Genomic DNA, 16,850 nt, shown 5'->3' with positions numbered 1-16,850 from the left:
ACAAGATACTCAAGGGACCAGTGCTTATGTTGCCAAACTATACAGTACTTCAAAAGAATGATAAATGTCCACGGGCACAATGCCAGAGGGAGCTCAACTGATCTCATTTTCCCAATCCCAAGATTGGGCACAAACATGGGGATGAATTCATTCTACTAGCCATCAACAAGTGTGACACCCAGTACCCACACCTGTCTGCAATTTACAAATGGACCTAGACAAGAAGTCTTCTAACTGGACCTAGCCCATTTAGGCCTGAGCTCAAAATTGAAAAGAAAATCTTCTAAATCCTCCAGTTTTCTGAAATAAATATTTTCACGATTTTTCAAAAATAGCAGACCTACAAGCTTGTAGAGCTTGTAGATCTGCTATTTTTCAATAGCTAAATTATAACCTAATGTATAAAACACCAAAAGGGGTTCCCGCCCAAAATGGGCTAGACAAGAAGTCTTCTAGCTTGCCGCCACTATTTGTCCTGTAAATATACTTTTACTAGTATTGATGATTTCTTGGGACTAATATGTCTTGACTCTTTATATGTCTTGATGAATTGAATACACAGAACCACAATGGAAACAAACCATCAGGGCTTTTTGTGTTAGTTATCCTTTCAGCACTATTGTAAAACTTGTAAAAGTTACTTTTTAGCAAACTGTTAAAACCCAATCAAACCAGGAAAGCATTTGTGTCATTTTAGATTTTTTTTTAGCAGATAGGTCTGTGGTTTTCGGTGTGAGACACAGTGGTGCGGCAAAGTCTGAATGGAGCTTGAGGAGGAGGCGGTGTGTGTAGGAAGGGGAATTATGAATGATGTATGCCTTGACAAGAGAGCACGAATATATAATACACACAAACACACGTACTGGCAAACGCACGCACGCACGCACGCGCACACACACACACACACACACACACACACACACACACACACACACACACACACACACACACACACACACACACACACACACACACACACACACACATCCGGCCAAGTCATCCGAAAATCCCATCAGCCTCAGTCAGGAGCAGCAGGTAAAGCAGACAGTGATGGACAGGAGAAGTCATTTTGCTAAGCAAATGACTACACCTGTCCATCACCGTTTTGCCTGCAGGGAGTGAGAACATCCCTCCTGTAATGTGTTCCATGTGATTCGCTGAACCACTTCCAACCTGGCGTCTATATTTTGGACATGTCATTATAGGGTACTATCCTCCGGTCCAAAGACTCTACAAATGGGACCCAATGCCTCCCTGCTAAGTGCTCGGCACTCAGCATCAAGGGTTACATGGGGGGGGGGTAAGTCCCTGCGACATACTAGCGTCATGTCCAGGGGGTGTACTTGTAAATCAAGCTGCCTGACGCAAAAAAACCAAGATAGGCTCCTGCCCTATGGGCCTCATGAAAGGCTATTTTGTTGTTGTCGGACAGAAACCTCTTATCTCGGATCCATATTTGAACTCTTTGTGTTTTTCCGTACATTAATGCCCCTTGATCATACTAAAGCGTCACACAAAAGCATCAAAGGTAGCAGATCCATAAGTTCCGTTTGGAGCTGATACTTTTGCTGTTTTTGAATTTGAATCCTGAAGAGAAGATCTTTTTTCATGTCTGAATAAAACTTAAGTGGCTGACTTAAATGGAAACGTCACACTTTTTGCAAAAAATATATGTTAATGACGTTTAGAAGATTTAGAACACTTTCCTGCGGGTGATTTTAGATATTTTAGATTTTAGCAGTGAGCCCAGTGTCTCTGATGTCATGGACACTGGGCTCACTTACTTCCTGGACTACATCAAGGAAGCTTATAGAAGGAAGTGTCATGGTCACGTGACTGTGCTGCACCATGACACTTTCATGGGAGCCAATTCTCACACCAGAAGTTACATGTATACAAAGCAGTGAATGGAGCAAGCTGGACCAGCTCATAACAAACATTATTTTTTAACCATTGAGACCTGTGTCATATAATCGGTTCAGGCATATAAAAGAAGACATATCACAGTTTGTTTTCTAATCAGTTGCTTTTCGATGTGCACAGTACATCATTTTATTTGAGGATTAAAAAACAGCAGCAGGTGTCGTTTCTGTTCCGGGGGTATCGCAAGATTTGGCTGCCAGACAGGAAACGGTGGACAGTCTTGCGATACTTGGCACGTTCAGAAACATACTTTTTGCTCTTTAGAGTTTAGATACCTCTATACCTCTATACACAGTGTACACATCGAAAAGCAACACAGCAGACAATAATGTGTTATGTTTTCTGTTATTTGCCAGAAGCGATTACTTTACAAAAGGCCTCAGTCATTCAGAAATAGTGTTTGTTCATGAGCTGGTCACTGAGCTCTCATTGACTCCAGTGCATTCAGCCCAACTTCTGGGTGCAGTTTGGCTCCCATGGTGCGACGAATCTGCCGTCTGGAATTGCGTGATAGCGAAAATGATGTTGGTGACGTTACCTCCATGTCATATACCTTGGACTACATTGTTGTCTCAGTTGTCACGGTTTGTGCAAGGATGCGCTGTGATTGGCCAGTCGCTGTGATTGACAGCATAAACCTAACCCTAACCCTAACCTTAACCTCAGTAAAACTATACCTAAACCTAACCCTAACCTTAACCTCAGTAAAACTATACCTAAACCTAACCCTAACCTTAACCTCAGTAAACGTAACTTGCCCAGGGGGCGTGGTTATAAGCACAACCCGTGTTGGATTTCGTATGTCGCGGAGGTGCACCAAAGCATTATGGAAATTATAGTCCAGGAAGGAAGTGAGCCCAGTGTCGATGACATGCAGAGACACTGGGCTCACTGCTAAAATCTAAAATATCTGAAACCACATATTACACACATAGTGTTCTAAATCTTCTAAACGTCATTAACATATATATTTTTGCAAAAATTGTGAAGTGTCCCTTTAAGTGGTCTGAACAAACGATGGAAGGCCAGATCCAGGCTGATTAACTTAAGTGTACTTATCTTGTACATTTTTATTAAAATATGTCACTCACTGATTTCATCCCTAAAAAATATGAATAGAAGGACCTTGAGGCAATGGTACATACAGTACATCCACAGTTTGGTTCGATATGTTTACAAATATATATATATAAACAATAAAAAAAAAGAACATGGCTTTTCAATATATATATATAAAAAAAAATTATAATAATGCACTGCCCCAATTCCCCTTTTCTCCTCATAGCACCGTGATAAAGCTACAGTCAAATAAACCGCTGGTTCTCAAGCCTTTACATTTCAATCCTCCCTCCCAAGTTTAACCCATTTTGGGAACCCCTTTTGGTCTTAGCATTATGTTATGCTTTAGCTATTGAAAAATAGCAGATCTACAAGCTCAAAGCGCGCCACCGAGTGGCGCGCTACGAGCTTGTAGGTCAGCTATTTTTGAAAAATCAAAGAACCACTGACATAGAAACATAGCTTTTTCAGAAAACTGTCATTTTCAAACAGACATTTTTTTAATCTGATCTCAGGTCAGAATGGGTTAATATGCATTAGGCTACGGGACCCCCGACCCGTAACTCCGAGACCATACAAATGGAATGGTCCCAATTGTATGCTCTCAGTTACAGACCTGTAAGGGTCTGTATGGTTAAACTATGAGTCATTTTTTTACCCTAGGACCCCCCCCTGGGAGTTCTCCGGACCCCTCTTTGAGAACCACTGAAATCAGGGATGCACCGATATACTGTAAACCGGTCGTATTATATTAGTATCTGCCGATATTCACTGACTGCCATCTGCAAATATTCTTGAGACATTCACTGGTGTGGTGTGTCCGCAGTTACCAATATTTATCTGTGTGATGTGATGCATTCATTTTTGCACTGGCTATGTTGGTTTGTTGATTATCTATACAGCCCACCAAGCTGAATATCGGGATAAATAATTAGGTTCAGACATTCCGGATTCCGCTAGGCCATTTTTGGGCCGGCTACCGTGACTGCAATATTATATTTTCTCTGCCAGAATAAAAAAAGAATATCATGTGCATTTGCAGATAAATGCATGTGCAGTGTGTTAGCGCTCTCACCACTTTATCACAGAATGCAGTCTGTGCCTGTGTTGATAGTTTCTACTCCATCATGCAGGGTGTTTTGCATCATGCACACAATTCTCCGCATTATTCGACCTTTAAAGTCAGGAGGGCGGATGATGGATACATGAGTGACTGAACTGCTTACTATAGATAATGTGGGGCTTTTTACATCTTGTTCACTATATCACTCATTTACTGCCAAGAATATTGAACCAAAATAGCCTTCATGCCACGCTTTTTGTCATATTTACTAGCCTTTTCACTTTTTAAGTAGCCACAGAATATTCATCTTCACTATGATCGCATCCCCGACGGTCGATAATGACTGGGAGAGCCATTTGCTGTGCAATCGTGAAAACAATAAAATATAATTGCCCGTCTGTTCAGTATGCAGAGTCCATTGAAAATTGTGTATGGTGGTCGGCGATACAGTGGAACAATACAGTAAGAGATAGAGACGTAAAAGAAAAACTCTAACGAGGACACTGAACGGTGGATCATAGGTTAGCCAAGAGTGCCATCTAGTGTAAAAAGTAAAACAAAAACTAAACGAAAAAACGTGATTGGCGATGAGGGCCTTTGGTGAATGAGTTAATATGCAGTAACCTAACTTAACTTCGGTGTCAGCGTCGCAATTTCCATATCGGTGCATCCCTAACTGAAATATACATTTTACACAAAGAAAACAGTGACAAACACAGGTGTAAACACAACATAAACAATGTGAGGTTTGATAACATGACATGGCATTATGAAAGCAGATGAACATATGAAGGGTTTCCACACGTTCAACACATCAGTATAATAGAAACACTGTTGTTGTGAAATATTGTGATAATTACAGTTAAAGATATTAGAAATGTTGTGTAAATGTTTTAGATGATTAGCTAACTTATATTACACTAACGAGCCAGAAGGATTTTCTTTGCGACCACGCGCGTGTTGCTGTGTGTAAACAAGTGAACACGCAAACGATGAAAAGGTTCCTTTATGTACAAGCAAATGAGAATTGAAAGAAAGAATAGAATGAAACACTTTCAAAGTTTTCAATAATTTTCAAAAATAGAAACGACAAACATAGCAGAACGACAAACTCACAATGCGTCGGGATGCAACACCTTGTGTGCTTGTAGATGGACTATTTAAGTGGTAAATAGCAGAGAATGATTATGAAAGTATGAAAGAATGTGTCTGTGAATGAATGAATGAGTGTGTGTGTGTGTGTGTGTGTGTGAGACGCGAAAAGATAATGCGTATATGTATGAGTGAGTGAGTTGGATTAATGAATGAATTCATGTCCCAATAAGGGCTCAGATCAAAGAGAAAATCACAGGAATGACATACTGTATTAGCCGACACAGGATATGAGCGACTGCCATTGGTGTGACATATACAGTACGAGTTGACGGATCAATAGGGCTGGGCCATACGGACGCAATCAAATATCATGATATTTATGACCATTTGATATAAGAAATTGTGCCGATAATATCGTATTAAGACCATAATATTATATTGTCGCTGCGTTAAAAATCGTTAATTAATGCCCTACTTGATCATACTGCAGCGTCACACAAAAGTATCAAAAATTACAGATCCGCTACTTTTGCTGTTTTTCAATTTGAATCCTGAAAAGGGACGGCTTTGGACTTCTGAGGTTTCCACCTGACAGAGACAATAAATGTTTTTATATTATATATTCTTTACAAACAGCAACAACAAAAAGCTACAAGCTCACACTGACACGTTGTGAGTTGGTAGAAAAAACCCTTGTTCATCTGTTAGAAAACATTTGAAACAATTTGAAAGTAAGTGAACACTCATGCCACGCCACGATGATATCTAGTCTCATATCATATCATATCACATCATTACCCAGCCCTAGGGATCAATTATGTTTGAAGGACGGCGCATGTGTGTGTCTGTGTGTGTGTGCGTGCGTGCGTGTGTGCATGCATGTACACAGATACAGTAAGTGTGCAATGAACGCGACACTGTTTCAGATACATCTGCTTCATAAATATCACGGTATATCACGTAATTTTCTCCCTGCATGTAGAAATTGTCCATGGTCTCTCGTTTTCCCTTTATTTCCGCCAGCTATCTGCAGCCCCCCCGCCCCCCCCAGTGCAGCCTAGCCGTTGTAGCAGATGGGACCCACTTGGAAGCCAAACTTCTGGTTCCCGTTGCCGAAATCGGACACGGCCACGTCCACGACCGGGAGTGTGTCGGAGAGCGGAGCGTCCATCTCCAGAATCGTCCTCTCCTGCCCTGACCGCGTCTGGAGGACAAAGACGGGACAAAAGCAAACAAACGTCAAGATCTTTATCTCATGGATTAAAGCGAGATAAAATCTCACAAATGAAAACACGTGTATATGGCCAAGTCCAATTACGTGATTTGTGTGAAAGTATAGCCCCCCCCCCCCCCCCCCCCCCTACGCTATCGCTGGTTCCTAAACAATATGTAAAATGTGTTACACCCAGTGCACATTCCCCCTCCCTAACATTTTAGTCATCATAGCTTAGTTTTTATTTCGTTTTCGTCAGGGACAAAAAGGTAGTAGCGAACAATTTTTGCCACAGATTTGGTCGACAAAATGAACACTGGGTGTTACCGTACCTGACATCCATCTTAGAGGGTGTTACCGTACCTGACATCCATCTTAGAGCGTGTTACCGTACCTGACATCCATCTTAGAGGGTGTTACCGTACCTGACATCCATCTTAGAGGGTGTTACCGTACCTGACATCCATCTTAGAGGGTGTTACCGTAACTGACATCCATCTTAGAGGGTGTTACCGTACCTGACATCCATCATAGAGCGTGTTACCGTACCTGACATCCATCTTAGAGGGTGTTACCGTACCTGACATCCATCATAGAGGGTGTTACCGTACCTGACATCCATCTTAGAGGGTGTTACCGTACCTGACATCCATCATAGAGGGTGTTACCGTAACTGACATCCATCTTAGAGGGTGTTACCGTACCTGACATCCATCATAGAGCGTGTTACCGTACCTGACATCCATCTTAGAGGGTGTTACCGTACCTGACATCCATCATAGAGGGTGTTACCGTACCTGACATCCATCATAGAGGGTGTTACCGTAACTGACATCCATCTTAGAGGGTGTTACCGTAACTGACATCCATCTTAGAGGGTGTTACCGTACCTGACATCCATCTTAGAGGGTGTTACCGTACCTGACATCCATCATAGAGGGTGTTACCGTACCTGACATCCATCTTAGAGGGTGTTACCGTACCTGACATCCATCTTAGAGGGTGTTACCGTACCTGACATCCATCTTAGAGGGTGTTACCGTAACTGACATCCATCTTAGAGGGTGTTACCGTACCTGACATCCATCTTAGAGGGTGTTACCGTACCTGACATCCATCTTAGAGGGTGTTACCGTAACTGACATCCATCTTAGAGGGTGTTACCGTACCTGACATCCATCTTAGAGGGTGTTACCGTAACTGACATCCATCTTAGAGGGTGTTACCGTAACTGACATCCATCTTAGAGGGTGTTACCGTAACTGACATCCATCTTAGAGGGTGTTACCGTAACTGACATCCATCTTAGAGGGTGTTACCGTACCTGACATCCATCATAGAGCGTGTTACCGTAACTGACATCCATCTTAGAGGGTGTTACCGTACCTGACATCCATCTTAGAGGGTGTTACCGTAACTGACGTCCATCTTAGAGGGTGTTACCGTACCTGACATCCATCTTAGAGGGTGTTACCGTACATGACATCCATCTTAGAGGGTGTTACCGTACCTGACATCCATCTTAGAGGGTGTTACCGTACATGACATCCATCATAGAGGGTGTTACCGTACCTGACATCCATCTTAGAGGGTGTTACCGTACATGACATCCATCATAGAGGGTGTTACCGTACCTGACATCCATCTTAGAGCGTGTTACCGTACCTGACATCCATCATAGAGCGTGTTACCGTAACTGACATCCATCTTAGAGGGTGTTACCGTACCTGACATCCATCTTAGAGGGTGTTACCGTAACTGACGTCCATCTTAGAGGGTGTTACCGTACCTGACATCCATCTTAGAGGGTGTTACCGTACATGACATCCATCTTAGAGGGTGTTACCGTACCTGACATCCATCTTAGAGGGTGTTACCGTACATGACATCCATCATAGAGGGTGTTACCGTACCTGACATCCATCTTAGAGGGTGTTACCGTACATGACATCCATCATAGAGGGTGTTACCGTACCTGACATCCATCATAGAGGGTGCCGATATAGTGCGTGTTCTGCTGCGTCAGCTCCTCGCCGTTGCTGCCCCTGAAGCGCAGTGCGTGCTGGTAGCCGTAGGGGGCGGTGTTGAGCCAGGCGGCGGAGTTGAGACAGTGGTAGGTGAAGGTCTGCGTGGCCGTGGCGCTCAGCAGCTTGAGGAAGGTCATCTGGACAACGTGGACCGGAACGCCGTCCGACCCGGAGTAGGAGAACTGCACGGCAGAAGGAAGGAAGGAAGGAACCATGGAGTTATAAATAACAGAGACGGCAGCGGAATTCCCCACTCCCATCCACTTGCATGGAGTTGCTCACCCAGCGCATGAGGCGTTTTCACCCCTTCTTCCGGGTTGGAGAAGAAGTGGTGGGCTACGACTACGTCATCGAATTGCATTCAATTCGACTGAGCTCTTCATGAACGCGCATGCCATGAACATGAACGAGCACCGCGAGTCGTGCGTGCGTGCGTGTGCGTGCGCCACGTACGCACCCATAGAGATGTCTATGGCCCAGTGTCGCTCGAGGTGCAGTACCAGCTAAGGTTGGGCGATATGCCAATTTTTTTCAACCAATCGTCTGACCAATATTCGCCGATGACGATGTATTCGTGTCATAAAAGTAAAGTGAGAACAGCTCACTGCAGGTCGCAAAAAAGCCAGATCTACAAGCTCTCAAGGCGCCGCGTCCTGCCTGTTTTCGCAGCTCCGTTCGCTAGGCGTTGAGAGCTTGTAGATCAGTCTGTTTCTGCAGACTGCAGCGCAGCCAGGGTAACTAGCTCCCTTCCCTCCCCGCACCGGTCGTCGGAGGCTCGGAGCGGAGCCCACAAGCTGCTGCGGCCGCCCCGGGCTGATCCACACAGGCTCTCAAGGCATCGCGTCCTGCCTGTTTTTGCAGTGCCGTTCGCTACGCGTTGAGAGCTTGTAGATCTGTCTATTTTTGCAGCGCTGGTGTCGGGGTTCGTTCACGTTGTCAATAAAAATAACTTGGATTACAGGCGGAGATGAAGTTCAATCAGTGGGTTGCACCAGTATTGGCTACACGCTAAGCTAATCGCTAAGCTAATGAATGATCCCCGTGCCTATACACTAACACTAGTAGACAGTTTTTTTTATTTCCCCCCCGCCACTCACGGGTGGCGCATTGGGATTGTGATGAGACAGCAGTGTGCATTCTGTTGTGACTGTATATTATTAAACTGCATGGGTCTGGACTCCGGAGCTTAAACAACATGTAGGCTACAGGCTCCCAGCCAGGCTGCCGTAAGTGCCGTGCCGCGGTGCCCGATGCTGGCTGCTGACAGTGCTGAGTGCGGGGACTGTGGGAGGCTGGGAGCATACCATTACAAGTAAGACGCGCAAACGCGGGAAGCGAACGCAGCTCTTGTGTGTGTGTGTGTGTGTGTGTGTGTGTGTGTGTGTGTGTGTGTGTGTGTGTGCTACAGCTGCGCCCTGTGTGTGTGTGTGTGTGTGTGTGTGTGTGCTACAGCTGCGCCCTCTGGTGGCGGGCGGGTGGTGTAACAGCGGGACACACACACACACACACACACACAGACATTCAGCCCTTGCTGTCATAGTAAGTGGCTCACTGCGTTCGCAATAACAGGGGATTTCCACCCGGCCGCTGTTACTACTTTGCTGATTCACATGTTGCTCACACTTTACATGTTAATTGGGCTAAATCGTCCCGAGAAATCGCCTAATAAAAATATTCGGCGATTGGATTCGTATATTCGCGATTGACGATGTATTCGTATCGTCACCCAACCCTACCTACTTTCGGCCACCATGTCCATTTCGCTTCAATGTTTTCCTCTCAGTAGCCCGGGGCATGGAAAGCACTGGACAGCCAGTGGTGGAAAAAAGTACTCAAATGTTTTGCTTAGGTAAAAATATAAAAATGGTAAATGGCGCATTTATATAGCGCCTTTATCCAAGGCGCTTTATTACATTCACCCATTCACACCCCAATGAGGAAACCATGCATGCAAGGCACCAAGCTGCACATAGGGAGCAATTAGGGGTTCAGTGTCTTGCTCAAGGACACTTCGACACTATAACTCTGGGGGAGCCCGGGTTCGAACTGGCAACCTTGCGGTTCCCATCCGGCCACTCTACCCCTGAGCCACCGTCACCCAGTATTTCAATACTGCAATATAGAAATACTCCATTGCAAGTAAAAGTCCGAAATTCAACATTTACTTGAGTAAAAGTACCAAAGTATTGGCATAAAAATTTACTTAAAGTACCAAAAGTAAACGTAGTCATTGGGCAGACACAAGTTTTCAAAATGTATTACAAACGTTTGAAAATAGCTGATCTACAAGCTCACAATGCGTCGCATCACTGCGGCAATATACTGCAAAAAAAGCTTCTTTCCACATACAATCAGGTACAGGAACGAACAACAACGTGATGCGTCATTTTTGCACTCTCCTTCTTTCTTTAAAATCTATTTAAGTTTTTTATCATTATTCTGCTGTTGTTATTACCTATGCTGCTGCATTGTCTGAAGGAAGCCAAACCAAAATAGGTTTTACTCTTATGTACCTGTACACAAGATGTAACAACAAAGAACCACCTTGAACCTTGTACAGCCAAAATGTCTTCTACTGTACATCCGACTGACAGTTTTCTGAAAAAGCTATGTTTCTGTGTCAGTCGTTCTTCGATTTTTCCAAAATAGCAGACCTACAAGCTCGTAGCTCGCCACTCGGTGGTGCGCTATGAGCTTGTAGATCTGCTATTTTTCAATAGCTAAAGCATAACATAATGCTAACACCAAAAGGGGTTCCCGCCCAAAATGGGTTATATGATAGCTGTACTGTAACTAGAACAAGAACGCACACTTGCACGCACGCACGCACACACACACACACACACACACACACACACACACACACACACACACACACACACACACACACACGAGTACTGACAAACACAACTGTCATGCAGTGTACCTGTTTTCCTTTCCTGAAGGTGCTGTACCAGGTGCCCGGTGTCTCTCCTTTCCACGCCGCTAGCTTCACCTGAAGACCGAAAGAACGCAATTATTTCCTCCCGTGTTTCGCCTCCCTACACACACACACACACACATCTGTGTGTTGTCGGTTGCTGTAGTAATCCCACTGACTCACATGCCAGGGAGGAAGGAGCCCCCACCGGGAGGACAATTAACATCCTCCCCGAAACACGACGGGCCAATTCGTGTTCGTGCAGATGCTCGACAAAGCTGGACGCACCGCGGTGGATTCGAACCCCCCGGGACTCTGTAGTGGTGGGCGGGTACTTTACCGCTGCGCCACCCCAGCCTCCCAAGCGCAACAGAACACACTCTACAGAGTTTAACCCATTTAGGCCGAAATGACGTAAAAAAAAAAAAAAAAGTTTGATCTGAAAGAATAATATATTCAAAGATTTGTGCCGCATTTTTACGATTTCTCAAAAATAGCAGTCCTACAAGCTCGTGGCGCGCCACTCGGTGGCGCACTATGAGCTTGTAGATCTGCTATTTTTCAACAGCTAAAGTGTAACATAATGCTTAGTTAAAACACCAAAAGGGGTTCCTGTAATGATGTTTCATCAGCACAATACACAATAGCTACTAGATGTTTTTGTTGTTGTTGTTTCTAACTGTCAAAGATTACAATCTTGGGTGTAATCAATGGCGGCTTTTGGCTTGATTACACCCCCTACACACCCGATGATCCTGCAAACACTGCTGCGAGTTGTTGACTGATATCCCTGCTAGTATAGTCACTATAGCTCATTGTATTTCCCAGCCACAGTTTGACAACCAATCTCTTTCCAGTCTACCTCCGCACAACAACATGTGTCGATGTGTGTGTGTGTGTGCATGTGTTTGCGCGTGTGCGTGTTGAGGGGGTGGGACCGGCAGGTGATGGATGGATAGCGTGTCGACCACATAAACATCCCCGCGGGACTGTTGTTCGGCCTGGAGGGCTGTATGTGCTACTGTATACATGATGTCCTTCCTCCTCTCTCTGCCCTCGGTCTCCTTTCCTGTCCAACACCACTTTAATCCTACACACTCCATCCACCATATAACGTTCAATCATCTCTGCCGTCTCCCCACTATACAGGCTATACAGGACAATAATGTTGATGCAGTGTAAATTTGGTTTGCGCACACTGGTGCGGATCTGAAAGTAGTAGGCTATCACTAGCTAGTCAGCCTGTCACCATTAACACCCCACCACCCCACAGCTGCGGGAAAAGGATCAAGTGGATCCCGGTCTGAAAACTAGTAAAACGTATATGGAAGAAATATTCGGCGGCAGTGTGCAAACGGGATTGGCATAAATTGATGTCTATTTTTCCTTTTACGTCCTCCGAAATTCGCTCGGATATTCGGCAAAAAAATAACCAATTCACTGGAACCCATGCACATACGATACAGTGTGTGTGTGTGTGTGTGTGTGTGTGTGTGTGTGTGTGTGTGTGTGGCCACTAACCGACTGGAACTTCTTGTCGGGGTACAGACACGTCTCTCCCTGGGCTGTGAAGTTACAGAACACCTGGAAGGAGTCTCTATGGCAGCCCTGGTTAGGATCTATCCAGTACTCACCTGTAGAGAGAAGGTTACGTATCAGTACTGGTGATATAGTTACTGATATCATACAGACAGGCAGAGAGACAGGCAGGCAGACAGACAGACAGGCAGAGAGACAGACAGGCACGAGGCGGCGTTATCATATCACCCCGGTCCATCGCCTCACTCCACTGGCTATACCCGTTAAATTTGCAATTCATTTTAAGATTTTATTATTTGTTTTTAAAGCCCCCAGGAATCTATCTGATCTTATATAGAGACCCATACGCCCCAGCCATGGGGCCCCGAGGTTGGCTGACCAGTTGCATCCGACTGTGCCCACAACCGGGCCCTGCAGGTCCAGAGACTGTGCCCACAACCGGGCCCTGCAGGTCCAGAGACTGTGCCCACAACCGGGCCCTGCAGGTCCAGAGGCGACCAGCTTTTGCAGTTGTTGTACGTACTGTATGTATGCTTGGTTTTTTTAATCTGACCTTGTACAGCACTTTGAGTGACAGACAAAATGTACATTTTTGCCCACAATGTCCAATGGACCAGAGTGTGCGTGGACAACTGCTGCATTTGACTGTCTGAGACAGAGACGGGGGGGAAGGGGATGTTCGTTCTTCTTCACTCGATAAACGATTCCGTCCACCTAGCTCTGGTCCATAGCCTTCTACTGCAGGGCAGAATCATAGAAGCAGTAGAAGGCTATGGACCAGAGCTACCGTCCACCACAATTTGCCAACTCGCCTGGCCTTATTGAGGTGACAAAAAACATGCGCTCCTCTCCACCAACCACCATCCTATACAAAGAAAATCACACCTGCAATGTGAAGTGAGCAGCGCCTTGGAGTCAAGCACAGTTGTTGATTTAAGCACAGGGTTGTAATTACCCCTCGTTCCTGGTGTGTGTGTCTGTGTGTGTGTGTGCGTGCATGCGTGTGCGTGCGTGCGTGAAATCAGCTGCAGTGGTCAATGGGTCAGTGTGTGTGTGTTGTGTGTCTGACCCAAATGCAACCCCAATCAGCTGTCAATGGGTCGTACTACAAACAGACATGAGTCATACTCTAAACGGACAGACATACATACAGTCATTGGAGCGGTTCATGGTCACCGCTCAAAGACGTACCGTCGGGCAGCTCCGGGTGCAGCAGGTAGAGCTCCTTGCAGGTCCGGGCGGGGCTGAGGAACGTCCCCAGGGGGTTCCGGAACCCTTCCACCTCTGTCCTCATGGAGGACAGCGACGCAAACACCTCCTCCATGCCCTGCTCCTTGGCCGCCGTCGCTCCTCCCCCCTCCTCCCCCTCCTTCCCCTGCTCCCCCCCCTCCCCCTCCGCCCCCGTCCCCCCCGCTGCCCCCTCGTCTCCCTGAACCCACTGGTCTTCATCCAGCACCGAACCGTCCACCTGGTTCCTCCTCCTCCTGCCCCTCTCTGGGAGAGAGGCCATGCCCACTGCTGGCAGGCCCTGAGGAGAGAGAGAGGGGGAGAGAGAGAGAGAGGGGGGGGGGTCAATATTAAAAAAGAACACACCGATTGACCAATCAGAATCAAGCATTCATCCAAGCCTGAAAGTGTTTTTATGACCAAGTCCTAAAGTGCGACTTGTGTAACAGTATGAGAGGCTGATTCCTAAACAATGAACGCAATATGTAAAAGGATGATGTTTTAGTAATATCATGCCTGCTGTTCTACATGCTGCCAAGCAGGTGAATAAATCACAGATTGAGGCTTTATTATAACCTTTGCTTTTATGAAACATCCTATTATAGGGTTTTATGGAAGATGCGCTTCTGAACATATTGCTAGTTTAGACCACTTCAAATGCTCTAATCTTAGTTAAAATAATAAGCGAAGACATAAGCTAAACATATTTTCCGCTGTGCAACACGCGTCCATAGAAGAAATGCTGGCGTCTATGGAATCCTATAATGACTGAGATCAGTCGTGGAGACTGAGAACTCTAATCCAAGGGAGAAGGTTATGGATGACACAGAAAACGGGAGAATAAAAGTGGTTGTTAGGAGAGGTAGGTTAAATGTCTGTAAGTAACTGGGCTCAGTATGGACAACTTACTGTAGGTCCTGGAGGACCTATAGCCCCTGTGTCCCCTCTAGGACCAATTGGACCCTAGACGCACGCACACACACACACACACACACACACACACACACACACACACACACACACACACACACACACACACACACACACACACACACACACACACACACACACAGTCAATTAACCAATTAGTGGTGGAACAGTGTATGTATCAAATAAATACAAATGTGAATATCGTCTCTGTTGTGTGGAAACATCATTATGTCCAAAACTATTACTTTTCATAGTTTACCTGGTTTCCTTTGGAACCTTTCTGGCCGGCAGCACCCTGTGTTAATTAAACAACGTGGGATAAAAACAAGGATAATAAAAACAAGGATGAGTGACATGCTCTGTACTGTACTGTACTGTACTGTACTGTACTGTACTGTACTGTACTGTACTGTACTGTACTGTACTGTACTGTACTGTACTGTACTGTACTGTACTGTACTGTACTGTACTGTACTGTACTGTATGTATACTGTATGCTGTGTGTTGACATGAGTGTCTATAAGCAGGGATTAACGGAGTGTACTCACAGACAACCCTTGGACCCCTGGAGGCCCGTTAAACCCGACAGGACCAACAGGACCCTGAAACAACAGTCACAATCCTTCAGCGTATAGTTCTCCACAACTAGTTAAAGTAGGACGTGCTGTCCAAGCAGTGGTTGGAAAGTAACTACCGGTAAGTAGATTTACTTAACCCATTTTGACCTGAGATCAGATTCTAAAAATGTCTGTTTGAAAATGACAGTTTTCTGAAAAAGCTATGTTTCTATGTCAGTCGTTCTTCGATTTTTCAAAAATAGCAGACGAGCTTGTAGATCTGCTATTTTTCAATACCAAAACATAACATAATGCTAACACCAAAAGTTATTTGAGTTATTAGTACATTACTTGAGAATTTCCTTGTATGTCCAATACCTTTACTTCTACTCCAATACATTTCAGATCCAAAATATTGTACTTTTACTACACTACATGTATTTGAACACAACTTCAGCCCTATATACATTTCGGCCATTTGAAAATCCGACCTACAAGCTCACCATGTCTCACAATGCGACACTTTGTGAGTTTGTAGATCTGCTATTTTCAAAAGAGTTTTAATATATTTGAAAACATGAAACAGGAAATTCTGAATAATAAGTTATTTTACTTTTGGTATACTTTAAGTACATTTTGATGCCAATATACCTTTTTACTTTTGAATTCTGGACTTTTACTTTCTACATTGCAGTATTGACACTTTTACTTAAGTAAAACATTTGAGTACATTTTCCACCACTGTGTCCGAGCACGTACATAGGAGGACAGCCGAGTCATATACAGTAGCTTTTCCACATCATCTCTACGCTGTCTGTCTGAGGACTGGGATTATGAAGTGGAAGTAGTTGTTTCTACAAGAGATGGAAAGAGTTGGCCATGTGCTGACCCACACAGCAGAATGAACATATACTGTTTCTATGTCTGCCCCGGCTGCCAAACAAGAAGGAGAGATGTTCTGTTGTTTATTGTCACGCATTATTGTAGCCCTGAAACATGACTGTCATGATTATCATGACAGTCATGGGGGCAACTGCAGCCTGTTTTACACAATCTCTACATTTACAGTCCAAACATACATTTACAGTATATAAACATTCCGATTTCAAATATAAAGTGCCACGGGTGTTAGAAATTTGCTGGTACAACGATTAGCATTGCTGCATCCCGCGTTGTTTAATAAAAAATCATTTCTATCCGAGCGCCCCGGCTACTTTTCGCAAACGTGGTTCGTTTGGGAAATTCACAGTTGCACACCGTGGCACATGTGGCGAGTACTTTATATTTGGAATCTGAA

The 16,850-nt window shown here is 44.9% G+C and overlaps 1 protein-coding gene across 1 annotated transcript in view; it reads right to left on the bottom strand.

Moving 5' to 3' along the window:
• Positions 1 to 5,830: 5,830 nt before the first annotated feature.
• LOC310858310 (uncharacterized protein) overlaps positions 5,831 to 16,850 on the bottom strand; it is a 105,547-nt gene continuing 94,527 nt past the window's right edge. The window contains exons 59-67 of the mRNA XM_083764417.1: positions 15,545 to 15,598; positions 15,256 to 15,291; positions 14,976 to 15,029; positions 14,257 to 14,367; positions 14,031 to 14,169; positions 12,822 to 12,934; positions 11,307 to 11,375; positions 8,329 to 8,562; positions 5,831 to 6,344 (exon numbers count right to left, since the gene is read on the bottom strand). Coding sequence (XP_083620543.1) covers positions 6,198 to 6,344; positions 8,329 to 8,562; positions 11,307 to 11,375; positions 12,822 to 12,934; positions 14,031 to 14,169; positions 14,257 to 14,367; positions 14,976 to 15,029; positions 15,256 to 15,291; positions 15,545 to 15,598 — 957 coding nt within the window. The 3' untranslated portion in view covers positions 5,831 to 6,197. The remainder of the gene's footprint in view (positions 6,345 to 8,328; positions 8,563 to 11,306; positions 11,376 to 12,821; positions 12,935 to 14,030; positions 14,170 to 14,256; positions 14,368 to 14,975; positions 15,030 to 15,255; positions 15,292 to 15,544; positions 15,599 to 16,850) is intronic.

This window comes from Protomyctophum parallelum, assembly GCF_964188405.1.
Source record: "Protomyctophum parallelum genome assembly, chromosome: 5".
In the NCBI taxonomy this organism is placed as follows: Eukaryota; Metazoa; Chordata; class Actinopteri; order Myctophiformes; family Myctophidae; genus Protomyctophum; species Protomyctophum parallelum.
Note: the sequence above shows the minus strand (reverse complement) of the source record. Positions and strands in the feature narration are given on the sequence as shown.